At 38.6% G+C, this 27,273-nt stretch overlaps 3 protein-coding genes and 1 long non-coding RNA gene across 5 annotated transcripts; 3 read left to right on the top strand and 1 right to left on the bottom strand.

The window, feature by feature from the left end:
• Window positions 1-1,196: 1,196 nt before the first annotated feature.
• LOC131320666 (ABC transporter I family member 6, chloroplastic) lies at window positions 1,197-11,077 on the bottom strand. Its single transcript, XM_058351437.1, has 7 exons — window positions 10,678-11,077; window positions 9,288-9,338; window positions 8,596-8,817; window positions 4,675-4,797; window positions 2,509-2,685; window positions 1,648-1,746; window positions 1,197-1,545 (listed from the first exon to the last, which is right to left on the bottom strand). Exons 1-6 carry the CDS (start codon window positions 10,981-10,983, stop codon window positions 1,660-1,662), a joined length of 966 nt encoding a protein of 321 aa, XP_058207420.1. The 5' UTR covers window positions 10,984-11,077; the 3' UTR covers window positions 1,197-1,545; window positions 1,648-1,659.
• On the top strand, window positions 9,345-10,556 carry LOC131320667 (uncharacterized). The gene is made up of 2 exons (XR_009198318.1): window positions 9,345-10,267; window positions 10,488-10,556. It is a non-coding gene; the product is annotated as an uncharacterized LOC131320667 (long non-coding RNA).
• A 3,171-nt stretch (window positions 11,078-14,248) lies between the features above and the next one.
• LOC131320665 (probable inactive receptor kinase At5g58300) lies at window positions 14,249-16,624 on the top strand. The gene is made up of 2 exons (XM_058351435.1): window positions 14,249-15,681; window positions 15,783-16,624. Exons 1-2 carry the CDS (start codon window positions 14,499-14,501, stop codon window positions 16,415-16,417), a joined length of 1,818 nt encoding a protein of 605 aa, XP_058207418.1. The 5' UTR covers window positions 14,249-14,498; the 3' UTR covers window positions 16,418-16,624.
• Window positions 16,625-17,452: 828 nt separating this feature from the next.
• LOC131320664 (thioredoxin H4-1-like) lies at window positions 17,453-20,504 on the top strand. Of its 2 annotated transcripts, none has more exons than XM_058351434.1 (5): window positions 17,453-17,632; window positions 18,689-18,753; window positions 19,369-19,503; window positions 19,694-19,816; window positions 19,937-20,504. In XM_058351434.1, exons 2-5 carry the CDS (start codon window positions 18,733-18,735, stop codon window positions 20,084-20,086), a joined length of 429 nt encoding a protein of 142 aa, XP_058207417.1. In that variant the 5' UTR covers window positions 17,453-17,632; window positions 18,689-18,732; the 3' UTR covers window positions 20,087-20,504. The 2 variants fall into 2 exon arrangements, with proteins under 2 accessions (XP_058207417.1, XP_058207416.1); XM_058351433.1 differs by having other exon boundaries at window positions 17,453-17,629; window positions 18,685-18,753; window positions 19,937-20,503.
• Window positions 20,505-27,273: the final 6,769 nt, after the last annotated feature.

Here is a 27,273-nt window from a genome sequence, read left to right as displayed (position 1 = left end):
GTCGTTACATTTGCCGTATACTCATTTTCTCTTTTTACTCATCATCGTTACCTGTCCTCATTAGTAGCAATCTTTAGTTTTTTTTTTTGAACGGAGCAATTTAGTTTTAAAGTGAATGATAAAAGAGTAAGGGCTTGTTTGATAACCTAAATTCAGGACTTAAAACTGAATCAATTAAGTAATAAGTGATTTAGTAGGTTTGATAACGACATTTTACATTGCTTAACAAATTAAGTACTACTTAAAATGTAGATTAAAAAGTTTAAAAAAATTAAGTAACTTTGAACTACTTAACTTTGGCTAAATTTTTGTTTATTTGCATTTAATCACCAAACCACCACTACAACCACTCCCACCACCACCACCACTACCACTTTACACAATGCCACCATTGCACAACTATCACTCCACTAACAATATTCACTGCCACCATTACACCGCCATCACTTCACCACCACCATTACACCACTATCGCCACCACTCCAACGCCACCACCATCACCACCAACACACCACCACAATCACCATTCCACCGTTACTATAAGTAGATTGTGACCATTAGTAAATTAAGAGAGAATTGAAACTAAAATTAATTTATCATTTTTTAATTCAGTACTTAATATGTTTACCAATCAGCTTTTCAACTTAAAAATTCAGTATTCAGCTTTCAACATTCATTTTTATCAAACAGGCCCTAACTCTATCAACTTTTGCTCGTTACTTTTAAATTGAGAAGAAAAAAGTAACAGAAACCCACAAAGGAAGATGGAGGGAGTATTACGAATATGCTTTCTTGTAGTTTAATCATACGGAGGGCCTTCATTAGATGAGATAATCCTTTCCCAGTTAAATTTTCTAAGGTTAATGACGATAATGCCCATGTGACAAGTGATTATTAAATGCTCTTGGAACATTACTCCACAATAAAAAATATTCTTTGAGCCCCCCACGTGTTGTGAGAAGGGGAACAACGTTCCAAGAGCAATATTCCCTGTATTTTTCGAGAAATTATTCAATTTCCCAAGAGCATTGTCACAGTGTCCTAACTCTTCTATTCATCACAAAGTGTGTAGAGCCCCCACAAATGAGTGGTGGAGAGGCGGTTGGGCACCACTTGGCAATGCCTCTAGGGCACTGAATAATCTCTCAGTATTTTCCGGACGCAAGTCACGTCACTTTCCCATCATCACGGAGCCATTTCTCAAACCCACATCTCAACTACATTGAAGCCTTCTCCCAGTAATTCAATAAACAATCTTCTAACTCTTTCACAGTAACAACAATTACTTGCCAAAACTAATTTTCACAATCTCAATGGGAAGACGTATTTGGACAAACAAGAGCTTTGTTATCACAATGTTATCACAAGTACTTTCATCATTCGGCCAAACTGGGCTCACCTCCCACATCTCCACGAATAAAACCAAAGAATTCATCTTTAGATCAGCTTTGCCTGATTAAAGAACTGTATGGTAAGCGAGTTGGAACAGGGCTCTATATGTCTTTCTTTCCTCCATGGCTTATTGAATCATTTGCAGATTTTGAGCTACACAAGATGGAAAAGTGATAAAGCAAGGTTTAACCTGAATTGAAAACCATATTTCGAGGATAGGAATTGTGGGGTGAAGAGAGAAAAAAAAGTACTTGCTGCCCAGCGATTTTATGCGGCAGGAATTGCATTATAACCTTCTTTCTCTATACGTTTTGCTACAGACTCCTTTCCTGTTTCCACAATTCTTCCGCCCTCCTGCAAGAAAATTGGAAAAAGAATGACAAGGCAATAAAATCTTGCCTAAAGTTTCACATGCTTAGCTACAAGAATGTCTTAATAAATCCTAGATGCAGGAACTGGCTATTACAAGAACTATGGGCTTCAATGTTGCAGTATATCTAGCAAGTAGCAATAATTATACTTCAAAAGACTTCAACATATGTACAATGCAGCTTTCCACTAAGGTTATGGAGAAACAAAACCAATATTTGTTCAAGCATATATCTTTGGACTCTTAAAAGTTCTCAACATCTTAATTCTCGTTTTAATAAATGCAGCAAATGTGAAGCCATATACAGGATTATGAACGCAAGTAGATGCTTCAAACCCTGAGACCAGTTGGGATCACAAATATAAACAGACAATTATATTACATCAGCAGATCCTTGACGTCAGGAAAAATGCAAAGCTCAGGCACATGCTAACTTGAATGTGGGAGATGGGTTTACAGCTTGCTTGGCAGGTTCACCGAAAAAGAGGACTTCCGTTTTGCTTTCCAAGTTTACTATGCAATTGCACAAATTTATCATCTAAAACATAGGCAACAGAAACCTTATAGTAGACTACACAAAACACAAACATGCCATGGTATGAGAAATGTAATTCAAATAAAACAGTAGGTTGTGGTTTACGGACTATAGATGCAACGTGCAATGAAGAATTGATTAGTTTCATTTCAATCCTATCCTCTTCGATCCACTCCTTGTTCAGAAAACATTACAGTAGCAAATTGCTCACCATAATATGGACGTAAGTGGGTTCAATGTACTCCAAAAGTCTATGATAATGAGTGATCATCAAAACAGAATTCTTGGTTGTCAAAATCCCATTCACAGCTTTGGCTACATCTCTAAGTGCATCAACATCTAACCCAGAATCAATTTCATCTAATATAGCCAAGTCTGCACCCAGAACCTGCAAAACAGACACAAAAGGGAAAGCTTTGAAATCCTGCTATGTGTTACCCGTGTTTGGACAGAGGAAGAAAGGAAAAAGAAAATAAATCCAATAAAAAATTAATGAAGAGATTAAATTTAAATAATGAAGTAGAAACCCTTATGTTGAGTACTTGACCCCAACTTACATGTTAAATTGTACCATTGAGCAAGAGAATAATGTTGTGGCAACAAAATCAATGGGTTGGGAAATAAAAAAAATGCAAGTTTGCGTTTCCACATTCATCCTACAATAAATTTCATGAGTCCATCTTTGAAATCCTTTTCTCCAACCTGGAATCAAGAAACCGTGATTCCAATGTGTAATTAGAAATGCCTAATCCAAATAAATTGATGGAAATGGGTAAATATAAGACTAGCAAGCATGATACCATTAGTATCATTACCACCAAATTTATCAATTTTATCTCGATTCAGATATTATCATTAACTTTCTCCAAGAAATGGAATCCAAATTGCCACTGCTTTCCACTTATCAGTTGATCCTGCACCAAGTTAATATAAGTTGGAAACAGGACTAAGGAATTCTCAGGTGACTGGTTGTCAAATTGATTGACCACCACACTGAACTCCAATTCATGAAGAGAAAAGGAGCCCTTCCCAATCCAAAACAAGGAAAAGCAGAAAGAGTACTACCTTCTTGAATTAATATAGTAGAAAAAAAAATAGCAATGAAAAGGTCTTCCTTATGGGAATTATCCCTCATTGGCTATTTCTTGGACAAAAAGCTTTCATTCCACTATGTAAAGTCCTGGGCAGAAAACAGTTGGGGAGAGGATCTTGCTGAGGTATTCTCTTTGAACCATGGTTCTGATAGAATACTTGGAATACTCCATTATTCTGGAGGGAAGCTTCTTATTATGAAGAAATGGAACCCAGACATCCAACTGACTCGAAGTGAATTTTAATAAATGCCTATCCGGGTGAAGTTTTTCAATATTCCGTTACAACTTTGGCATAAGGATGGGATTAGTTTCTGGGAACTATAATAGGCAAGCCTGTGTACCTTGATGAAGCTACTTAAAATATGAGTCAGGATGAGATGGATGCATCTACCGTTGTTCCAAAATCTTTGAAGATTATAGTGAATGGAAATCATTCGGAGATCAATGTAGAGGTCTCGATGGTCTCCTAGTAATGCCAGTACTTCACAACACACATTAATTGGTTGACCGACAGTATCTCGACCTATGGAAACCCCATAATGTAATTCCTTTGGTCATTCTTCCATTAGATGTCACCTTAAACCTCCTTTAAAATCTTCACATCAATTTTGGAGGTAGAAGGAGAAAAGAATTAAAGTACTCTTAATGAAAGGCAAGAGATCAGTATAAGGGGAATGAGAATGAGAAGGGAAACAGGGATGGAAACAGGAAAGAATTTGTGAGAAGGGAGTGAAAGCTTATATTTCTTCCACCGGATCCAATTTTCTACAAGAGTTTGAAATCTCAAAATTTTAAGTTAAGCGCAGGAAGAGATGTTGAAGGATACAAACAACGTATGTGTACAAGATGAACACATCCATGGTACTTCAACAAAGAGGACAATAGGAGGAAACTCAAAGATAAGCTGCATCAAATGAGAGGTGCACGAGCTAAGACGGGTGTCCTATAAAGGAAGGATGGTCCTCCTCCACCTAAAGCGAAAGAGAATTCAATTCCTCATGAACCACCTTAGTCTTGAGATGAAATTCTCAAGTTTCAAAGTTTTTACTTTAGTATTTGGATGCTTATGTTGTGTGGCAAGTGCTTTTAGTTCTTCAGATTGGGTTGTACCTTTGTTTTCTTTCTTGTCTACCCAATAGGTGCTTTTCCTCTTGTTTGCAAGAGGAGTGCTTTGTTCAAGCTTAGCTAGAGTATTAGATCATTCTTGTAATATACTTTTTTTGGTTAATAAAACTAACTTACCAAAAAAAAACAAAAAACAAATAGAGGTGAAAAATCCATACCGCAAGTTGGAAAATCTCATTGCGCTTCCTTTCGCCGCCGCTAAACCCTTCATTAACATTTCTATTTAAGAAGTCTACTTTCATATTCACAAGCTCGAGTTTGGGAGAGATGTAGCCGTAGAACTGCAACAATAAAACCTTATCAGTAACTTAGAACAACTAAATGAAGCCCCAAACTTCTGCCTAATTTCGTAAAGGAAAATTTATCATGTGACAAGATTGCTTCTTTCTTTTACACGCAGGTGTCAAATAAAACTCGGAATTAAAATTGTGTGGATCACATACGATTCAGAGAAAATAATCAGACATCTCTCACATTACATAGAAAGTAAAAATTAAAAACCCGTGATGAATTATAAGAATACCCATAGAAGCTTCAATATCATATGTTGTTAGTTCTTAATTGTGATAATCGGCTATGATTATTATCTTTTTGGTCATTTACATTGATTATTAATTTGGAGGAAAAAGATAATGCAATTTATATTTCGGCCGTTGGAATAAAAAGCGCAAAGTCGAATTTTACTTGTGTTAAGCAAAGCCCGTGATCAAATTAATTCAAGTGGTGGGTCCAGCTAACTATTTCACTCAAGTAACTTCAGTCAAGTCCTATTCTTATCATGAAAGGGAATTGACCAAGAATGAAAATTTGCCTTTAGATTGGGTACCTTAATGGAATGGCTTTTTGACTAGGATTTTAAAGGAGGGGACTTCGATGTAAAAGAGAAATCTAGCTCTTTACTCATAATTTTCAGCAATTAGGTGCAAGATTTGTGTTGTTCGAAGGCAATCGCCAATGTTGGAGGAAAGCCTATGTGGAATTAGTCAGTGGGCCTAACAATAAGAGTTTTGGTAGGATTTGATTTTGGGGAAAGTAAATCTTCAGCTCATATAAAAGAGATAGTAGGGTTGGCAAAGGACCACAGACTACAAGTTTTGACTCCATGAGTGGTTAATCCTTTAAACTAGGGTTACAGATGAAAGAAGTTTATTGATTGATCTTTTGCGTATGATTTCTCCAACGTGCGTTCATAGTTTATTGTTCTTGGCTCAATTAATTAAAACAGATGAAACTTGGATATAGATTTAGTCCGAAAGGGTTTTAGATATTATCCCATTAATCGAATTACTTGGTCATAGAAGTTGATATTGAAGTACAGGGTATCCAATGTGATTTCTTTTCAGCAATACAATCGATGATTTGGTCTTTATACTTTAAAGTAGAGGGAGAACATACTTCCCTTATAAATAAAAAGGGCTTAACGAAATAAAATCACGATGATTAAGGTTGGCCTCTAAATGATTGTGTAGAAATCAAAGGAAAAATCATTGCGTAAGATTAATAGATAAATAATTATGGGCGTGGATTCCAAAACCTTAGTTATTTTTCTCAATACATAATCTCTACCTTATTTATGCACCATTTAATCAATAATGCTACCCACATAGACATCACACATAGATTTTTCACAGAAGAGATGACGTGGCAGAAAAAGGGGCCCCACTCCCTCTCACTCCCCTCTCGTTTTGGACTGAAAAAAGTTCAATTTCCACAAAACCCATTTATGCTCCACCTCACCAGACACCACGCACCAACACCCACCACCACCAACCACTGCCGCCCACCGGAGATGCAACTGACCGCCTACGAGCACCGAATGCACCTCTAAGATTTTTCACAGGTGTGTTTGTGTTGTCGCACAGAATTCCAAAAACCAAAATCCAGTTTGCTGCCGCCCGACCAAACAACACGGACGCCACTGACCAGCACCAAAGCCGCCCTCTTCTCCCAGACTCCTATACGCCACTCTTGTGAATTCTAGATTTCTTCTCTCTTCAGAAGGAAAAAGGGCAAAGAATGACTCCTCTAGAGCAAAGAAATGCCAAAATTTACATGACTCTCTATTGTTGCGCAAAACCCAGATTGGGTTCATAAGCTGTTTACAATGGAAGGTTGAAAAGAAACTAAAAAAAAAACAGAAAAAAACAACGATTAGAAAAATCCTCCGATTGACCAAGAAAGGATTAGAAAGAAGGAAAGCACCATCTCCATCCAAATCACATCTTGCAATGTTTCTTCCCCACGGTGGGTTTACCCAAAACGTTTTCCATCCATTCGCCATTGTTGGGCGTCATCTCTTGCAACCGTTACGATCGTCTAATGCGGGTCATCCAACACCGGAATGACAATCTATTATCCGACTTCCGCTGCCATCACTGGCGTCTACCATGCATCACTGAAAATACCATTTCTAGAGAAGGCCCAGGAAAATTTATCAGTTTAATAGGCGGTGGATAGCGGTTGGTTGCGTCTCCAGTGGTCGGCAATTCTTGGCGGCGGCGGGTGTTGGTTCGTGGTGTGGTGGGGCAGACATGGGTTTGGGGAAAATTTTGGGAGCAAAATTGATTGTGGCCCTCAAACCAAAACGAGGAGGGGGGGACCCATTTTTTCGCCACATCATTGCGTCTGTGAATAATCTGTGCGTGATATCTGTGTGGGTAGCATTATTGTAGTTTAATTTGGATTAACTTATTTTTCCTATAAAAATCAAACGCGTCCTTATGGATTTGACCTCGCTCTTACATAACTATACTTTGATACGATTTGCGCGATTGCAAGTACATTAAAATTTTACAACAACAAATACAAAGATACATAGAAGCGAGAGAAATATACTATCCAACCACAATGCATAGCAGCGAGACGAAGATACAATTCAACCACACACTCTCACCTAAGTACTTGCCAGAGCAGGAAATATCAAATCATTATATGAAGTAATAGTATCTCCGAAGCACATATGCTGCCAAATAAAAGAAAAACAAATGATTCATAGAAATCAATGATTTTGATTCAAGCTCAACACTCTATTGCTATGACACATGCATACATGTGGTAGTCTGGTAGAACATATTGCTCTTGCAAACAAAAAAGAGAAAATGACACATTTTCCCAACTACTCTAGTTACTTGCAAACTCTGTAGCATGGATACGGACATGGGGCATATGATTTTTATTAAAATGGGGACAGGGAGACGGCAGGAGACACAATAAAACAGATAAATTACTCAATATATTTATTTTAAACTAGTGGATACATAGTTATATGTTGAAGCATGAAGCATCAATATGCCTAGACAAGCATCATATATACATCGTGTGACACTTTTAACCCAAACTATTGGAACTAATACACATTTACCCCCAAATAATTTAAAAATTGCATATTTAATCCTTGTCGTGTCCACATACATGTCCCTCTGAAAAAATTTAATAAAATTAATGTACGGGTCACGTGACATGACCCATACAGTTTTTGCTGTGACCCTGGTGTGTCGGGCATGGATACGGTGACCTTGAGGAGTGTCGGTGCTTCATAGCTTGCAACTAAACTGCCTTTCTTTATAAGAGGAAATCAATTGTGTAAACTTCACATTCTTTACACAGCCAAATTTCTTGGTCTGAAGTATAAAAGACCAAGATATGTCATGCTTCTGGACCAATTATAGTATTGCAAGAAGGTTTGAAGGAAAACTTTGGATCTGTTTCTTCACGAGAAGCAGCTAGACTAGGCTCTTCAACACCCTGCTTCTACACCCCACGAGCATTCTCTTAATGTTATTATTTTTCTTTTCCCTTTTCCTTTCAGTCGAGACTTGTATTATTGGGTTGTAGAAACTCTTTTTTTTTTTTTTTTTGGGTGCTTCGGAATAATAGCAACTCATTGTTTTGTATCCTCTGCTTAGTGTTTTGTTTTATGAATTCTTCACAATACTCTCTTTGCAAGTTTGGTCTTTTCTTTTTCAAGAATTATTTCTGGTCTCGTGCCGAAAGATGAAAGGGATACAAGTGGTAGAATGTGGAGTCTAACCAACCAATGATGAGATGAAGTTTTAAAGTTGGAGCAAATCTCCACATACCTCAATTGGTGAAAGTTCAGGCTGACCAAGTTTTCTTCTTCGAGCATTATATGCCATCTGTAGGAAGTCAATATTGCTCACTCCGGGGATTTCAATTGGAGACTGGAAGCTCATAAAAAGCCCAGCAAGAGACCTTTCTTCTGGATCCATGTCAAGCACATTCTCGCCTTTAAAAACAATACTGCCTCCTGTTACCACATAATCAGGATGACCAACAAGCACCTACAGCAATAAAGGACTCAGTTTTTTTATAAAAAAAAAGAAAAAAAGAAATGGTCAAAAGATAACTTATTCAGGCAGTGAAAGGACAATCTTCAAGAACGATCCACTTAACAGAGTTTGTTGGGGCTCGGGGCCAATAAGACAGATATTTATACGTTAAGTATGGTTTCCCTTACTCACGGCAACTAAGAACCCGGTTCTAGTCAGAAATACCATTACCTTCTTACTGAGCATCCATAACAAAATACTTATACATCCCATAAGTCGAATTTTGAATTTTGCAAAGAACCATATAATCAAGGATGTAAATTTATTTAACCTTGCACTGATTCACATCATTAAATTATGTTAAAAAGACTGAAGGAAAACATGATAGATAAACTGGGTCCAATCAAGTAAATAACATTAAGAATAAGAACATGTCTATTTGTTCCACAGTTCCATATAGCAGAAACCTAAGCACCACCAACCTTTGCAAAAGTGCTCTTTCCAGAACCATTCTTCCCCATGACTACATGTACCTACCAGAAGTAAACCATTAAACCATATCAGAACTAACACATTGAACTAAAATAAAAAATTAAACACCAAACAACATACATCAATTACCGTTCGTTTGTATGCAAATGCCTCGTTCACAAAAATAAGCAATACCTGATTTTAACCAACCACCATAACAACAATATGGCCCCATTTGGATAGTTTTGGATTTCAGTTAAGGCATTTAGCATTATTATTCAATGAGAATAGCTCAAATTCAGATTTGAGAGTTCACAAAGTGATTTCGATATTGAGGTCGAGAACTCTATCACTGACTTGAAATCCTTCATGTTAAGGATCGTAGTTACACCCTGATTTCCACAAAATATGTATGTTTTAGCTCTAATACATCTTCCATTTTTACCTTGCAAGACACCTCTAACTAAACCTCTTACATCTACCACTATTATAAAGGGAACACCCTTTTAATGTGAAGGTCAGTTCTTTTTTAGGTTGGCTCACAATTTAGTTTCCTAAACTACCCCTTTACTATCAAAAGATACCGCTAAGAAGGAAAAAAAAAAAACTGCCACCGTAACTTTCTACTCCCCTCTCTTTCTATTTTCACATCTCAGATTTCATTACAGATTAGTCTCAATTGAAGATTTTTCGCTTTCCGTGTTTTCCATAATACGTTCAGCACATGCATCGTGTGTGCCTAGGCGTCTAGTTTACGCTAAAAGTGAACATCAAATCCCTTCATTTTAAATCCAAGTCTATCTAAACGGCCATTGTAGGGGGTGCAAGCAAGGGTCCGGACTCCTACACACCTCCCAATTGTCCCACTAACTATACTATATTTTCAGGTTAATTTGGAAAAGTTTTTATAGGATTGGTCCTGCAAGTCTCTTGAGTGAAAAAAAGTTGATAAAGTTTTTATATATGTGTGAAAACCCCCCTAAAACTTCTAGTTATATAGGTCGTGATTATAAAATCAAATGAGGTTATGTATATGTACACAATCTCTCTTCCTTTTTTTTTTTTTGATAAGTACAATCTCTCTTCTTCTCAAAACTAGTAGGTAGCAATATTTACCTTAAGAGACTATATTTTTGTTATTAATGTAAAGATAGAGGTGATAAGGGCCCCGGCCGAGTACAAATCCTGTGTTGCCACTTAGCTAAACGGAGACTAAAGATTTCATGATGAATTCACAAACACCAATATCAAGCCACTTCGATGAAGCATGTAGCACGAAAGATCAGTTACAAAAAGCCACGAGTGTTTCAGTCTTATCGACTCGTTAAACAGAAAAAAATCTGCGAAATTGCGTAATTATACGAAATTGAGTAATTGAAGCAGTTATATATAATTAGTGACCTCTCCTTCGTAGACAGAGAGGTTTACGCCCTTGAGTATCGGCTGCTTGGACTCGGCAATAACGGCGGAGAGGTCTTTGACCTCGAGAAGTATCTCCGGTGAGTTGCCGCCGCTGTTTTTGCCGGAAACGGCCGGAGACTCTACGGCGAGAGCAGCTTTCAGCCGCGGGGTCAGACGGTTGGGGGGAAAACGGCGGCAGAGGGCAGGGGATGTAAATAAGAGGCGATTGGGTGTCGAGTTTTTGAAGGGAAGGATAGGGGAAGGGGAAGGAGGGGTTGTGCAGGAGCAGGGGTGGAGGAGAGCCATGGCGAGTTCTGGCTCTTCGTCGAATCCAAGAGAGAGAGAGAGAGTAAAAAGATTGCGCTGCCGAATTTACCCTTCCCGGTTGAATGTCTACTTTTTTCCTTTTTTTCTTCTCAATATTGTATTATATATCTGCGTGAGATAGTGGAAAGTAGTACTTTGTAATTAGTCCACAGGATCCGGAGGCTCTTCATAGTCCCGAACAAGTCCCGAACCCCAACCAACTGTCTCTCATTGTGTTCAAACCCAGGCCTCCACTAATATTGACGATGAATAATGCCAACTCCATTAATATTGGCAATGAATAATGCCAATTGAGCTAAAAACTCATTGACCTTCTTAGTTTTGTTTGATTATCATCGAGTGTCTACCTCACGGAATAATTATTATTTGCCTCTTGGGCACTACTTAGCGGTGCCCTAAACACTACTCTATTATAGTTGTGTGGGCTTCAAATTTTTTGTGGTGAGAACCACATAAATGTATGGTGAAAAAAGAGTTTGGAGCACCGCATGTTGCTGCCGTAGAGGCATTGAATAATTTCCTTACGGGAGGAGTAACAAAGTGGACTTTGGGTTGTGATTGGGTTGGGCTCGAGTTGGGCAGTTCGGCCTAAATAGAAAAAATAGATTTGTTTTTTTGTTTTTTATTCAAAAAATATTCGCATCTGTTATTTTTACATTAATTTTTTTTTTTTTGGATTTTTGGTTCATCTTGATAAGAGAAGTCTAAAAATTATGATCAAAATCTTGAAAAGTTCATTAAAGATAAAAATAATACTTCTGCAAAACAGGCAGACTTTTTAGCTTATTTTTTTATTTAAATCCTTTTATTCGATTCATTATTTTTTGGGAAAATGACCGCTTAGGACATGTTTTGATAATTAATACCTGCCAAGGACATGCTAAGAATATTTGTTAATAATGAAAATGTCATTGATGTGTATTAATTATTAAAACATATCATTGGCCGTCATTTATCTTATTTTTTACTTTTTTTAAACTTATCGTTATTTTCAAGCATAACTTTTGTGTTCCCCCCCCCCCCCCCCCCATTTTTCCATGCAAAAGTAACAGTAACAAAGTTTTCTCTATTTTTCTGGTGTGCCAACCAAATACATTACTAGCTTATGGGCCGCTTAGGTGGACCAGCTAGGGATATTGGGTTAGGCAGCTCTCCTCGGCGGCCGCAACTAGTATGAATCGTATGATCCCCACTGAAGTAAGTATATGGCTATATGCACATCTCCTTAATACCAAAGAGACGTAGGAAAGCCTAGGGTTGGATATTAGTTTGGGGGACGAGTTAAATGAGAAAAAAAACAAACTCTCCCTCCAAGACGGACTGAAGGGCGGATGAGCACAAGCGACTGTTCTGCCTGAGTTCAAAAATTTCTTTAGAATTATTTTTCTTAAAACGTCAAAATTGGACGGAGTATATATTTGCCACGCCGCCAATGTCCTTTAAATCAATTTAATAGCTTTCTATCCAAGTTTTTGAAAAATTGATCATTCTCCTAAGATTGTATACTTCTATAAAAATTTAACAATAAACTTGATATTTCACATTTTGAAATGGATATGAATGCACAAGATTACATGAATCTACAAGATTACATGAATCTACAACCATATATCATTATATCTTCATAATTGTATGAGGTGATTGAAAAGATGTAGGAGTATGATCATTTAGTTGATATTGTTTTCAATAAAACTATGGGTACATCATTTGATGTACACCGAGTTGTGTAAGACCCACATAAAGACTCAATTTGTTTAAAATATTTTGTAAGGATTCTTGAAAAAAATTAATTTTCCATAATGATATCGGTAATGACTTGATCAATTTTTCGTTCGATTTTCTAACAAAACATTGAACGAAGAATCGTTCAAGCCCTTATCGATATCTAACTGAGCTAGTTTTTTATAAGGATCCTTAAAACAATGTTCTAAACCAATTTAATGACTCCCATTTGGGTGAGACACCGAAATGAATCCCACACAACTTGGTGTGCATTTAGTGTACACCAAATGGTGTACCTATTGTCGGACTCGCTTACTATTGGAACAAAAATTGTTCGAAATGGATATACCTTTCACGTGGGACATAACAATATTAATGTCTTGACCAGCCAACGTTGCACTCTACAGTACCTGGTTCACATGTAAGCATTTGAAACGATTGTGGAAAGGGCAAGAGGGATAAGTTTGAAGTCTGTGCAAATTGACCCGAGACACCATACATTACCAAAAAAAAAAAACGCACATGGGATAAAATTGTCTTTCGAAAACATCACAAGCTATTAAAATCCGTGAGAGCGAGAACTGAAAGCAGGTCGTGGTCGTACCGGAGGTTATGTAACCTAAGTCTTAAGTAACTCCGGGGACAGCTGTTAGCCTTCAGTATGAAAAAGTTGACAAAGGAGTTCCTGCAGCTTAAATTCTGAAAAGAAATCTAAGAAGCCGATAGTTATCTGCCCGATTCTCGATCCTTGACTTCAGTGCCTCACTGCATTCAATGGGTATTGGGTTCCTGATGCAGTTGAGATTTTCAATTGCATCTATTGGTTTTAATTGTTTAGGACTGTAATTAGATTTAGGAAATACTTTTTGTTTTGGTAAATGTATTACATACTGTTACTTGGTTTCTTAATCGCATTTTTTTGATAACTTTAGTCGTCCGAATTTACCAGTTTGCGTGCACCTCGGTCCTCGACTAATTATGGGCCCAACCTCACCGCCCACTCGCGAGAAGCCCAATTAAAGCAGGAGCAAAGCTCCGTATAGACTTTTCTTGATTACAGTTGTTGGAAGTTTTCCTATTTAACATTTTTTCGTTCCCGTATGCAACATTGTTTTGATTTATAAAAATTCATAGAAAGTATCTCTCTTTTATCAATTTTTTTTGTGGTTCTTCTTATTCTTTACTGTCATTCTGTTACACTGACGTCCGCGATCAACCAAACGTATCAGCTTAAATGTGCACAAACATGAACTACTAAGAATCGTTGTTCGGGTTTTACTCTTAAGGTAATGTACAAAGCAGGAGCCAAAGAGAATTCATGCCGATTACATGTTTTAATTTCGACTTTGATAGTCAAGCAAGAACAGAATGAGTTATCTTCCAAGACTATTTGCATCTCCATCAAACATGGACAGAATTTCGTGTCCTCGTTGCCTTATTTTGGTTCTCTCCCCAACCATGGTTAATTTACTTGTTTTCAAACTTTTGTTGCTTTTAAACTATGTTTGCTTGTGTTCATTGCTTAGAATTTGAAGACTCATCCTCATCCCTTCTTCTTTTATCTTTTCAAATCTTCCTTCCACTCCTTGCAATGCAAGAGATTGAATCTGTTCTTCATGTACAGTTTACTCATTCGGGCGGTTGCTAGTTTCCAAACTTATTCTGTTTTCATGGTTTTCGTTTACAGCAGCAGAAGAGCAACAAGAGCTGCTTGAGGCCAAATTGTCATCTCTGATATAATAATCAGCACATTCACCAAATCCAGACTCCACATGAAGCTCCAATACTTTCCGGTAGTCGCTTCCGTTTTTTTCCTACTGCCTGTTCTTCCACTGATTGCTAGTGATTTAAACTCCGATAGACAAGCCCTCCTGGACTTTGCTTCTCTTGTTCCGCACACCCGAAACCTCAACTGGACTTACAATACCTCAATCTGCACCTCTTGGTTGGGAATCACTTGTAATGAAAATGGAACAAGAGTTGTTTCCATCCATCTCCCGGGCTTCGGTCTATTTGGCGCCATCCCTTTCAATACGATTGGAAAGCTAGACGCGCTCGGAGTCCTAAGCCTCCGGTCCAACCACTTAAATGGCAACCTCCCTCCTGATATTCCCTCCATTTCTACCCTTCAATCCATTTATCTTCAGCACAACAACTTCTCTGGTGAAATCCCAAATTTTCTCTCCTCCCAACTTAGTGTGCTTGATTTTTCATTCAACTCCTTTAGTGGCAATATACCAACCTCATTAACGAATTTGCCACGACTCAAGCGACTGAATTTGAGCTATAACACACTGATTGGCCCAATCCCAAATCCCCTTAGGAAGTTTCCAATATCTTCATTTGTGGGGAATTCTTACCTCTGTGGTCCTCCTTTGCCTTATTGCTCTACAATCACCCTTTCTCCTTCTCCTTCTCCTTCCACTATGGACATTTCATATCCACCAGAAGTCCTTGGAGACCAAAATTCTGGCTCCGATACGAAACTCAAGCCTGTTGGTATCATGTCTATTGCAATCGGGGGCTCTTCGATACTAACTCTCTCAATTATGGTGTTCTTCTTCTGCTGCTTGAAGAAGGAAGACAGTGAAAGTAGTGGTAGTTTTCCGAAAGGAAAGGCGGAACACGAGGAGAAGAACGAGTTGATCTTTCTTCCAGGACGTTCCTATACGTTTCATATGGATGATTTGCTGCAGGCTTCGGCTGAAGTTCTCGGGACTGGCAGTTATGGAACAACATACAAGGTTTGGTTGTATGAGGGAACTGCGGTGGTGGTGAAAAGGTTGGGGGAAGTTGGGGCTGGAAAGACGGAATTCGAAGAGCAGATGGAGAGCATAGGGAGGCTCAGGCAGCATCCTAATGTTGCGCCCCTCCGCGCTTATTACTTCTCCAAGAATGAGAAATTACTAGTCTTCGATTACGCCTCGGGGGGAAGCCTGTCAGTTCTCTTGCATGGTATGCTTTCACTTGCATAAATAGAGTAATATGTTCAGTCATGCCGCATTCTAATAGTTTCTAGTTCTAAATTTCGCAATACCTTTCCATACAAATAACAGGTAACAATGGCTTAGGAAGAACTCTGCTGGACTGGACCTCGCGGTTGAAGATTGCACTTGGAACAGCCAAGGGAATCGCCCACATCCATTCCCAGGGAGGCCGTAACTTCACCCACGGGAACATCAAGTCCACCAACGTTCTCCTCTCCCAGTTCCAGGACAGCTGCGTATCCGATTTTGGCTTGACTCCACTGTCAATATCCCTTTCCACCACACCTTGCGCTCCTGGATACCGTGCTCCAGAGGTGATCAAAACCCAAAAAGTCACCCAAAAGTCCGATGTCTACGGCTACGGTGTCCTCCTCCTTGAGATGCTGACAGGACGGGACCCACTCAACTCCTCGGAGCAAGGTGACGGGGTTGATCTGCCAATGTGGGTCCGGTCGGTTGTCAGGGAGGAAAGGACGGCTCAGGTCTTCGACGCGCAGCTGAATGGGTACCAGATTATAGAACAAGAGATGTTGAAAATGCTTCATGTTGCACTTTCTTGTGTTGCTGAGGCACCGGAGGTGAGGCCGACTATGAGTGAAGTTGTTGGGATGATTGAGGAATTTTGGAAACCTGAAATGCACAATAAGAAACCATCTTCAGGCAATAAGAATCCATCCTCAGGCAGTAAGAAACCACCCTCTTAGAATTCCACAATTCGGCGTCCTTAGATGAAGACATGGACATGGTAATGCATCCTCAAAGTCGCGGTTTTGTGTATGTGTGTGTGTTTTCTCTATCAAGTATGAGGAAAATGTTTCGCAAACAGAATTTGTCGTGCGAAAAATCGAGTTCCATTTCTAGTGTCCAATTTATGGATTTGGGTTCTTTTAGAATTTAACATTTGAGCTTTTATCTCTATCTATCTTCCATTTCTTCAATGTAGCATAAGAGATTTACTTAGTTATCTTCTACCTAATGTGATCCAGGTTATGTGAAAACTGAGTGTTATCCGCTCTAGTACTGTGCTCAGGGTTTCGGTCACGAATAACCCTAACAAAATTATTGACACTCAACGAGTAAGTCTTGATCCAAACCCCAAGGGATTTGCCTGAGTGGCCTGAGACAGTAACCAAGAGGGTTATTTCCAAGAGGTCACAAAGTTAAATACAACGTCCCCAAAAATCGTTAGGCGTTAGTTGAGCGGAAGTTAGCTTCCAAGCGTCGGCTAGTCGGCCTCCTAGCACCGACTAGTCGGCTGCCTAAACTGGCTTGGATTACCACCTAGCGCCTAGGCGGGACTAGTCAACCGTTAGAACATTAGTTAAATATCATGAAGGTCAAACATTCTTAATCTTTGGGATGCTAGAGATTTATCCAATTGTTAACTTCGGTGCCAAGAAAGATTAGTCGATATGCGCACAAGCTGTTCCCAATATGAAAGAAATAAAATAAATTGTTGAGTCTTGATCCTACCCACATTGGAGGTTGACCAGGTTTAGCTTCACCAAATTGCACGTTTCACCGAATTGGCGGATCAAAAAAAAAAAAAAAACCAAATTGTATGTTGAATATGCAACTACCAAAGATGACCCCAAAACCCCATGTTCCCATGACCCCAAATAGTGTTCCATTGACAATGGCATTTTTGTCATGCAGGAATTTCAGGAGTTAGTTATCCCAAAATAGGAATAACCTTACTTGGGTTTCTCAAGTTTTTTTTTTTTTGTTATTTGAAATTTGGGTTCTCAAGGTATTACAGCCTCTTGGCCCTCTTTTCATTCCCTGTTCCAAACCAGATTCTTCATCTTCAAAGTACTTGGAACCTTATGCTGATCTCCTCTGCCTATCTTTCTTTCACAATCTTTTCTCTTCCAATATGTTTGGATCAACAAGCGTTTCTAATCCATAATCCATAGGTAATTTTTCCTTTTAGTTCCATTTCCCATTTTAATCTCCGTTATGTTATGTTAACCAATTTGTTCTTATAAAAAGTGCCATCTTTTTCGCTTGTTTCTTTCTGAAATTTTTTCTCTTTAAATCATGTATTTCTCCAAAAGAAATCAGGGTAACTTGCCCTGTCGCGTGCGCTGTGACCCCTTCTGATTGCATTGTCTTGTTGAATCTATTTAATGACAAAACATGTGGCCTATCAAAAAAAAATGACAAAACATGTGCATGCCTTCTGTTGCAATTTATCCGTAGAATTTCGCATTGCAAATTGTGAGGGAGGTTGATCAATACTTCTTTTGTCGATGCGAATAAAAGAAGAAACAGGTAGATTTCTCAGGTGCAATTTGCTGTGGTTTTGCCTTTAGTTACCATTGGAAAAAGATTAGAGACGTATTCTTTTCCCATTTTCAAGTGGTAAACCTCCTCTTTATCTCATAGATCTCCACACATTGCCATAATTCACCAATTTCATAAAGCTTGGTGCTTTCTGGGCAAGGTTCGATCCCCTTTAGCCCCATTTCCCTCCCCCAAGTCTCTTAGGATAGCATAAATTAGGTTTTAAAAAAAAAAAAAAAATAAAGCTTGGTGCTTTTCCAAAAGAAAAAAAGAGAGTGTATTTCACTATTATAACGAACAACCTTGTTTCGTTCCAACCGCAAGGAGTTGTCGCATTGGTTAATCGACTTGCCTCGGCGGGGTTTACCACCCCAAGGTCGCAGGTCGATTCCCCTTGACAGCGATTTGTCCTTGGGGCCACCTCAACTCACGCAAACGATTGGAAAAGGCTGAGGGAGGAGCTGGAGAGGTTAGTCCGGTTCATCGGGATACTCTTCATTACCAAAAGAAAAAGAACCTTGTCTCTTGCCTTTCTCCTAACTCAAATCCTACCGTAATCTTTGGTGGAGTTTCTGTCAAACTTTCTACGACACTGGGACTCTTGGAGCTTATGCAAAACTCAGATGAATTATATTTCTGTACAAGCATTCGAAATCTTATCTATCTGATGGATGTTCATTTCCAGGGTACGTACCGCATTGATCTGTCATCTAGGCTCAGTTTTCCACACCCAATGGGACAGTGCTGGACTAATGTAAGTCTTTCTAATCAAGCTACCATTGGAAGGAATCAAAAATCCTGCAGGGCACTTCCTGTAGTGCATCCTGCAGGACACATCCAAGCCGTCCACGAGTGTTTTTAACGGTCTAGATTCAAAGTAAACTTTTTCTCCTCCAGGGATCCCCGGCTCCCCATTGGAAAGCAATCGTAGTCCCTAACTCTTCTGTAATTCCATTCCTACTCTTTTCCTACTCTTTCTTGATCCAAGAAATGGTATTTCTTCAGGTGCACTAAAACACAACAAACTGATATTTCTCCTAAACATTTTACAAATGCTTGTTTGATCGACGGTTACCCAAACTCTGGACATTGGAAAGCAACCGTTTCTGATGAAACAAAAACCTATGTTTTTGAATTCTGGAATACAATCATAGGAAATGACAAGTTTTTTACCAACTTTTAAGAACAAATTGCTGAGGTGTTCTCAAATTGGATAATTTGGATTTAAACCAGTTCTATCTTGGTTTTGCATCATAGTGACCAATATTTATGCTACCAGTGGCCATTTGAACAAGTACTGTAGAAACTCCTGCCTCTTCATTTGCTTAAACACCCTCCAACGAAAAGTTGCATTCCATGGATTCTGCAGTTATGTGGATGTAAAAGCGAAACTGATAGTGAGCAGAACTCCCAAGTACAGCTCGCCAGCGGAAACGTCCACCTCATAACTTCTACTCAGGGTTGGGAAGACAAGATCTCAGAATCAAGCAGGGATCGCAAGATAGTAAGTCGTTTAATCAGTTCCCTTTTGTCGTGGTAAAGCGAAAAAAGAATGAGTAGAATCTTTCAACCCTTTAGATGGGGTTAACATTGTTGACAAAAAAAAAGATGGGGTTAACATGAGCTTTCGATACCGTGACTTGTTTTCAATCTCAGACACAGACTTGGTATTGTTTTCCTGTTTTCAAAAACAGGTCGTGGCAAATTTCAGCGCAACATGGTGTGGTCCTTGTCGGGCGATAGCACCGGCCTATTCTGATCTTGCCGATAAATATTCTTCCATGATATTCGTAACCGTGGACGTTGATGAACTACCCGTAAGAACTACTCTTCGATGCTTCCGAGTTCATTTAAGTTGGTGAATTTATACAGTCGAATTCTCTTGGATGTGTAATACACATGGATAAACATGAGTTTTGTTATGTGGCATGGTGCAGGAATTCAGTACTTCATGGGATATTAAAGCGACCCCAACCTTCTTCTTCCTAAAAGATGGGAGACAAATAGACAAGCTTGTTGGTGCAAACAAGCAGGAGCTCCAGAGGAAGATTTCTACCATTGCTGATTCTACAAACAGGCCCAAATAAAATTGACAATGTACTTAATCTTTGGTTTTTCGAAATTTTTGATATGTAATAGTATGTCAAGATTATGTGCATTACCTTCTTCTTCTTCATTGCGTGTACCCGGTCATGTCGATAATTTCTCGCTATTTTCCCAACGGAATTGTTGAGGAAAATTTCCAGTTCCTCAAACGACCATCTCGGTAAAGTTTGGAAGGCCACGACTGATCTTGAAGAGGAATGATTTTGCGTGCTAGCATGTTGATCCCTGCAGAGCACCTGCGCAAAGGGCTTTTTGCTCGCCGCTTTTTATGCCTGGTTCATAATGTACTTTCATGTTTTTAACGAAATTTCTGAGACTACACTAAAGTGTAAGTGCGAGTATGTGAGAGTTGTAAGCATGTTATCAATATATAGTTTTGTGTAAGTTGATATGTAACGTTAGATGTGTGGCCCTAACCCCATCTGGAAAGTATTATCCGGTTTGATCCAGTCCGAGAACTGGTCCCACGGCCGTGTCTATAAGCCCAAAAAGCGCCTTGACAATTGAAGTGTCCTTATAAAACGGCTCTTTACACTTAATCTAATGGCTGTATTATCCGGTTTGATCCAGTCTGAGAATTGGTCCCACGGCTATGTCCTTATGGCCCGTAAAGCCGGCCAAAAAGCACCTCGACAATTGAAGTGTTCTTACAAGACGACTTTTTAAACTTCAATTTTTTTTTTTCCTGTTCAATTTCAAATTGAAGTGTAAAGAGTTGTCTTAATAAGCCCATCCCATAAGAGCCCATCACGGGGCGTCGTTCATCATCCAGTGACCGATGCAAACATCCCCATCATGGCATAGGCACAACTCTAGCACTAAAACCATTTAACAAGCGGGCGTGAGGTAAAGAATGTGTTGATCTGCATCCAACAATCGATTTTCGATAGCATCCAAGGGACCAACACCATCACGGGGCGTCGTTCATCATCCAGTGACCGATGCAAACATCCCCTGTAACGCCCCGATATTTTAAACGAATATCGGCAGCATAAATTATTATTTTTCGGAAAAGATTTCTTTAGTCAACCAAATAAACACGGAAGTATCAATATAGGGATTTCTTTATTTCAACTCAAATTGAAAATACAAAATTTTTATTCAAAGGTAAACATTAGTCTGACAAGCATTGAGCCGACTTCTCATGGAAGATACTGACTCAAAAAAAAAAATATTTATTTAACCTTAATAAAATCTGGCAATTTATTGAAATAACTTCAAAGCGACTCTAGTCTTGATACAGATCCCAAGCATACTCGGTCTCCGCCCCTAGTATTCTTCCTGTGTCAAACTGCTCCACCATTGAATCCTGCATACTCTGGCAAATTGATCGCCGAAGCAACCGATTTACCAGGATATAAACGTATCCGTGAGTGATAATTCACTCAGTAGAATAAAGCCCAACCTTACCAACTTCTTACTTTACAGCTAAGCAGCTTTATCACAATTCATATGAAAATTTCATAATAGAATGACAAGCATTAAATAAATAAATCCATTAGCAAGCCTTTAATTTAATTTCTTTTGAATATCACATTTCATAATCATACTTGCACCATAGTATCCATCACTTTTTCAAACTCAAAATTCTGTTGAACATATTTCAAACGTTCTGCTACCTTCAATATCACGGGTATTAGTAGACTATCCACACAATTCTTGGTCCATCAGGCTGCCCTCAAGGTCCTGCCAGGCTACCCTCAATACCTGAGGTCCTGCCAGGCTACCCCTGAGGTCCTGCTTGGCCATCCTCACCATTCTAGATCCATCAGGCTGCCCTCAAGGTCCTGCTAGGCTATCCTCTACCCCTGAGGTCCTGCCAGGCTACCCCTGAGGTCTTGCTTGGCCACCCTAGCAACACCGGGTCTTTCAGGCTACCCTCAATACCTGAGGTCCTGTTAGGCTACCCCAGAGGTCCTGCTAAGCCCACAACTTTCATCTATTTTTCCTTTTTCATTAACCATAACAACGTCTACATAATTTCTCATTGAAATCACCAAACGAATCTAAGTCCGACCCAACAATACAACAATCATGAATCCATAATAACATAATCAGTAAACATGATATATTTTAATGGGAAAGCAAACATAGCAATTGGTACTGTGCGAGTAAGTAAAGCACGTAGAGTTTTATGATTGGGCCCATGCCCTTAATTTATTAAATAAATGAGAAATTTTATCAAACAAATAATTTAACTAGTAATCCTTCATCATTCTATTTATTTAATATAAAAATCATATTCAATTAACACTAAACCAAGGCAACTCATTTATTTTCATTATCATTCATATATAACACGTAAGTTAAAACCACCCAAACACATCTCTTGTAGCCAAAATTATAAATTCAAGAAGTCCAGGGGAATAACTGTAATTGTTTTGCCATTTTTTTTTACTTCCAGCGGGTATGAACAGTAACCCCCAAAAAATGTGAACAGTGTTCACGCCCGTGAACAGTGCATTCTCGAAAAAACTGGGTTTTATTCGTTCAATTCCAATTTCAATTCTTTTCGATTCTAATCATAAAAACTAACATCATAGTACCTTAATATACTCAGGGAAGGCAGGGGAGAGATTATAATACCTTTAATCCGGACAAGGCGATTCGGTGGAGTCCGGTGGGTTTTCGTTTGGTGGCGAAAGATTGATATTCTAGCAGCAACTTAGGGCTGGAATAACTTGACCAAACATCTGCCGTTTTGGATGATTCTTGTATCTCTCGCGAAGATCTTGAAACGCTCTACGACTTTCATGAAGAAGTCTAAGCCCGAAAACCACTCTAAGTAGTAGAAAAATGGAAGTTTAGAAGGATCGCTAAATCTGTCTGAAAATCAGAATCCGAGAATTTTACCTAACTTTGAATGGCGATAACTCTATCAATTCTTGACTGTTTTGGGCGATTCTTGGGTCGAAATCGAAGGTCTCGACGCCCTCTACAACTTTCGTGAAGAAACTTAGGCCTAAAAAAGACAGCAACTACGAGAAAACAGGCCGTGAATAGAGGGACGTGATATGGACGAAAATCGAATCCCTCGTTTCTTCTTTTTTTGTTTTTGTAGAGGACTAGGAGTGTTGTATTGTGAGAGAGGAGAGAGGTATTTATAGAGGAGAAGTATAGAGGTGGTGGAATTCGAGAGGAGAGAGAGATATAGTTTCAATAGAATTCTAATTAGCGTTTAGATACGAAAGACAATGGATGAATGTATATCTCTAAAGTATAATATGTTACGATTTTTTTTTTTGTAATATCAAATATACACATAATAATGTAATTTAATTAATAAATCTAACTAATTATTGAATTAGTTTTAACATTTCAAATTTGTATTAAAAAAAAATAGGGCAAAAATCCGGGTCGTTACATCCCCATCACGGCATAGGCACAACCCTAGCACTAAAACCATTTAACAAGCAGGCGTGAGGTAAAGAATGTGTTGATCTGCATCCAACAATCGATTTTCGATATCATCCAAGGGACCAACACCATCACGGGGCGTCGTTCATCATCCAGTGACCGATGCAAACATCCCCATCACGGCATAGGCACAACCCTAGCACTAAAACCATTTAACAAGCGGGCGTGAGGTAAAGAATGTGTTGATCTGTGTCCAACAATCGATTTTCGATATCATCCAAGGGACCAACATGATGGATAGGTTTCCCTTTTACTACTAAAAATAGCTGCTCAGACTCTATTTAAGAAGGTTGTGTAAAATAATCTATCATGCCGTTAAATAATTAACAAGCCCAATCTATCCAAGATCTAGAACTATCATGTTCTCACAATCATAACATAAGGCGAAAATTAAACATACGAGCAAGCGTACTCGAATCCATGTGAACTATTGATCCGAGAACTTTAGCGATAATACCTGCAAAACCCTAACAGAAAAGGTTTCTCTCTCTTGACCCTTTTTCTAGCAATATAGTAACATAAATATGATGATGGACTGCATGCCCTTTTATAGGCAGAGAGAGGACCTGTTTCCTAATAAAGCATTTATTCTTCTTTCCATCAAAGTAAGATTCTAGAAAACAACTCCATCAATTTGACCAATCACATAAATTCTTAGGGGAAAAAATATGGCTCATAATCTCATCAATATATAATTACCATATGTGCTGATTGCGTAATGTGGGCCAATAACGGAAATATTCTTACATTCTCCCACTTGGCCCATATGATACTTATATCACAATTCAACGAAATTAACTTTAGGCGCACATTAAACCATATCAAACCCTATCATAATTTGGTCACTGTCATAATACCATTATTAACAGCTCACTAATGCAAGTCATGGCAGTTCTATATTTAATATTCAACATAGTCCCTTCCATGTACTATAACACTAGAGAACTGCCTAACACAGTCAGTTAGCGAGGAGTATATTCAAAAGGTCCAACGATCATGTCTTTTACAAAAGACTATTCCTGTATTCGTTAATTCATTCTCAGACATGTACGTACCATTAGAACAGGAAACAAATGGCAGAAACACATTAATTTGATATTAAAAGCGTCCAACATAACATAACCATCATAATGCAATCCAAAAATATAAATCAACTGTTATAGGTTACGCTCAAGACCCATCCTATTGGCATGTTCCTTAAAAATTCTTGGTGGTAACCCTTTAGTTAATGGATCTGCGATGATAAATTGTGTGCTTATGTGCTCGATTGACACATTTTGTTTCTGAACCTCTTCCTTAACGACAAAGTATTTCAATTCCATGTGTTTAGCACCATTAGAATACTTGTCATTCTTGGAGAAAAATATTGCTGTGGAATTATTGCAATAAACTCTCAGCGGCTTGACAATAGAGTCGACAACTCCAAGTCCTGAGATAAAGTTCCGCAACCACAATCCATGAACCGTGGCCTCAAAGCACGCCACGAATTCAGCTTCCATAGTAGATGTAGCAGTGATAGTTTGTTTCGCACTTTTCCACGATATTGCTCCACCAGCCAACAAGAACAAAAAACCAAAAGTGGACTTTCTACTATCAACGCATCCAGCAAAGTCTGAGTCTGAGTAGCCAGTCACCTCCAAATTATCAGACCTTCTAAATGTGAGCATGTAATTCTTCGTTCCTTGCAAGTATCTCATTACTTTCTTTGCATCTGTCCAATGATCCATTCTGGGATTGCTTTGGTATCTACCCAACATACCAACAGCAAAACTGATATCCGATCTAGTGCAGGTTTGTGCATACAACAAACTCCCAACTGCTGATGCATTAGGAATAGCTTTCATTCTATTACGTTCCAATTCATTCTGCGGGCATTGCATAAGACTGAACTTATCCCCTTTTTGAATAGGGGCATCAGTAGGTGAACACTTACTCATATTGAATCTCTCTAGAACTCTTTCAATATATGCTTTCTGAGACAACCCTAACAATCCGCGTGATCTATCCCGAAATATTTCAATTCCAATCACGTAGGATGCCTCACCCATATCCTTCATTTCAAAGTTCTTAGAGAGAAACTTCTTGGTTTTGTGCAACAAACCAAGATCACTGCTGGCAAGCAAAATATCATCGACATATAAAATCAAAAATATAAACCTGCTCCCACTAACCTTCAGATATATACAACGATCAACAGTGTTTTCCGTAAATCCGAAGGAAGTGATGGTATCATTGAACTTAAGATACCATTGTCGAGAAGCTTGTTTAAGTCCATATATCGACTTCTTAAGTTTGCAAGCCAAGTGTTCCTTGGCTTTAATTGAGAAACCTTCAGGTTGATCCATATAAACTTCTTCATCTAAACTCCCATTCAAAAAGGCTATTTTCACATCCATTTGATGTAGCTCTAAATCATAATGAGCCACTAATGCCATGATAATTCTAAGTGAATCTTTCTTAGACACAGGAGAGAAAGTTTCTTTGTAATCAATGCCACCCATTTGAGTGTAACCTTTGGCCATAAGTCTGGCTTTATATCGTTCTACATTGCCTTTGGAGTCAAGTTTGGTCTTGAAGACCCACTTGCAACCAACTTTCTTGTACCCTTCTGGCAATTCAACAAGATCCCAGACTTCATTCTGGTCCATTGATTTCAACTCATCATTCATGGCTTCAATCCATTTAGTAGAGTTATCACTTTCCATGGCTTGTGAAAACGAAACCGGATCCTTAATAGTTCCATTGTCAAATTCAGATTCTTGCAGATAAACCACGTAATCATCCGAGATAGCTGATCTCCTTTCTCTTTGAGATCTTCTTAATGCTATTTCTTGTGGTTGTTCTACAATCTCTTCATTGGTAACAATCTCATTATGTGGTTGATTATTCGTTTGTTGTTCCACGACATCATGTTGATCAACAACTGTAGGAATAACAACATTAGGTGAAGCTATGGGTAAAGGAACTTGTACCCTTACTTCTTGAATAATCACATTACGTGGTTCATCACTCCCACTGATTTCACCATTCTCAATGAATCTGGCATTACCGGTTTCTACGAATCTCGTACTATGATTAGGACAGTAAAACCTATACCCTTTGGATTTTTCAGGGTAACCAATAAAATAACCACTGATCGTTCTAAAATCCAATTTCTTTTCATGTGGATTATAAATCCTAACCTCTGCTAGACAACCCCAAACATGCAGGTGTCTCAAACTCAGTTTCCTTCCTGTCCACAGTTCAAAAGGGGTCTTTGGAACTGCCTTACTAGGAACCCGATTCAAAATGTATACGGCGGTCTTAAGAGCATGCATCCACAATGTAGAGGGTACTTTAGAATTACTTAGCATACTTCTAACCATATCCATTAATGTACGGTTACGCCTTTCAGTTACTCCATTCTGCTGTGGCGTTCCTGGCATAGTATAATGTGCACATATGCCATGTTTTTCAAGGAGTTTAGCAAATGGCCCTAGGCGTTGCCCTGACTCATCATACCTTCCATAATATTCCCCACCCTTTCCGATCTAATGATTTTCACTTTTCTTTCTAATTGCCTTTCTACCTCAGTAATGAACACCTTTAGGGTGTTCATTGATTGAGATTTTTCATGCAATAAATAAATATAACAATAACATGAAAAATCATCGATAAAGGTGATGAAATAGGTCTCTCCACTTATAGATGGAGTGTCAAAAGGCCCACAAATATCCATGTGGATCAATTCAAGTAGCCCATTACTTCTTGT

This window comes from Rhododendron vialii, chromosome 3a (genome assembly GCF_030253575.1).
Source record: "Rhododendron vialii isolate Sample 1 chromosome 3a, ASM3025357v1".
In the NCBI taxonomy this organism is placed as follows: Eukaryota; Viridiplantae; Streptophyta; class Magnoliopsida; order Ericales; family Ericaceae; genus Rhododendron; species Rhododendron vialii.
Note: the sequence above shows the minus strand (reverse complement) of the source record. Positions and strands in the feature narration are given on the sequence as shown.

What these genes read in the sequence shown, in the direction of transcription:
- LOC131320664 (XM_058351434.1), top strand. Translation starts at nt 18,733, where the DNA reads ATGGGACAGTGCTGGACTAAT. An exon ending in CAAGCAGGGATCGCAAGATA is followed by an intron (nt 19,504 to 19,693) that starts GTAAGTCGTTTA and finishes TTTCAAAAACAG; the next exon opens with GTCGTGGCAAATTTCAGCGC. An exon ending in TGGACGTTGATGAACTACCC is followed by an intron (nt 19,817 to 19,936) that starts GTAAGAACTACT and finishes GGCATGGTGCAG; the next exon opens with GAATTCAGTACTTCATGGGA.
- LOC131320666 (XM_058351437.1), bottom strand. Translation starts at nt 10,983, where the DNA reads ATGGCTCTCCTCCACCCCTGCTCCTGCACAACCCCTCCTTCCCCTTCC. An exon ending in GAAAGAGCACTTTTGCAAAG is followed by an intron (nt 8,818 to 9,287) that starts GTTGGTGGTGCT and finishes TTATTGCTGTAG; the next exon opens with GTGCTTGTTGGTCATCCTGA. An exon ending in CCACTTACGTCCATATTATG is followed by an intron (nt 1,747 to 2,508) that starts GTGAGCAATTTG and finishes ATTTTCTTGCAG; the next exon opens with GAGGGCGGAAGAATTGTGGA.
- LOC131320665 (XM_058351435.1), top strand. Translation starts at nt 14,499, where the DNA reads ATGAAGCTCCAATACTTTCCGGTAGTCGCTTCCGTTTTTTTCCTACTG. An exon ending in CCTGTCAGTTCTCTTGCATG is followed by an intron (nt 15,682 to 15,782) that starts GTATGCTTTCAC and finishes TACAAATAACAG; the next exon opens with GTAACAATGGCTTAGGAAGA.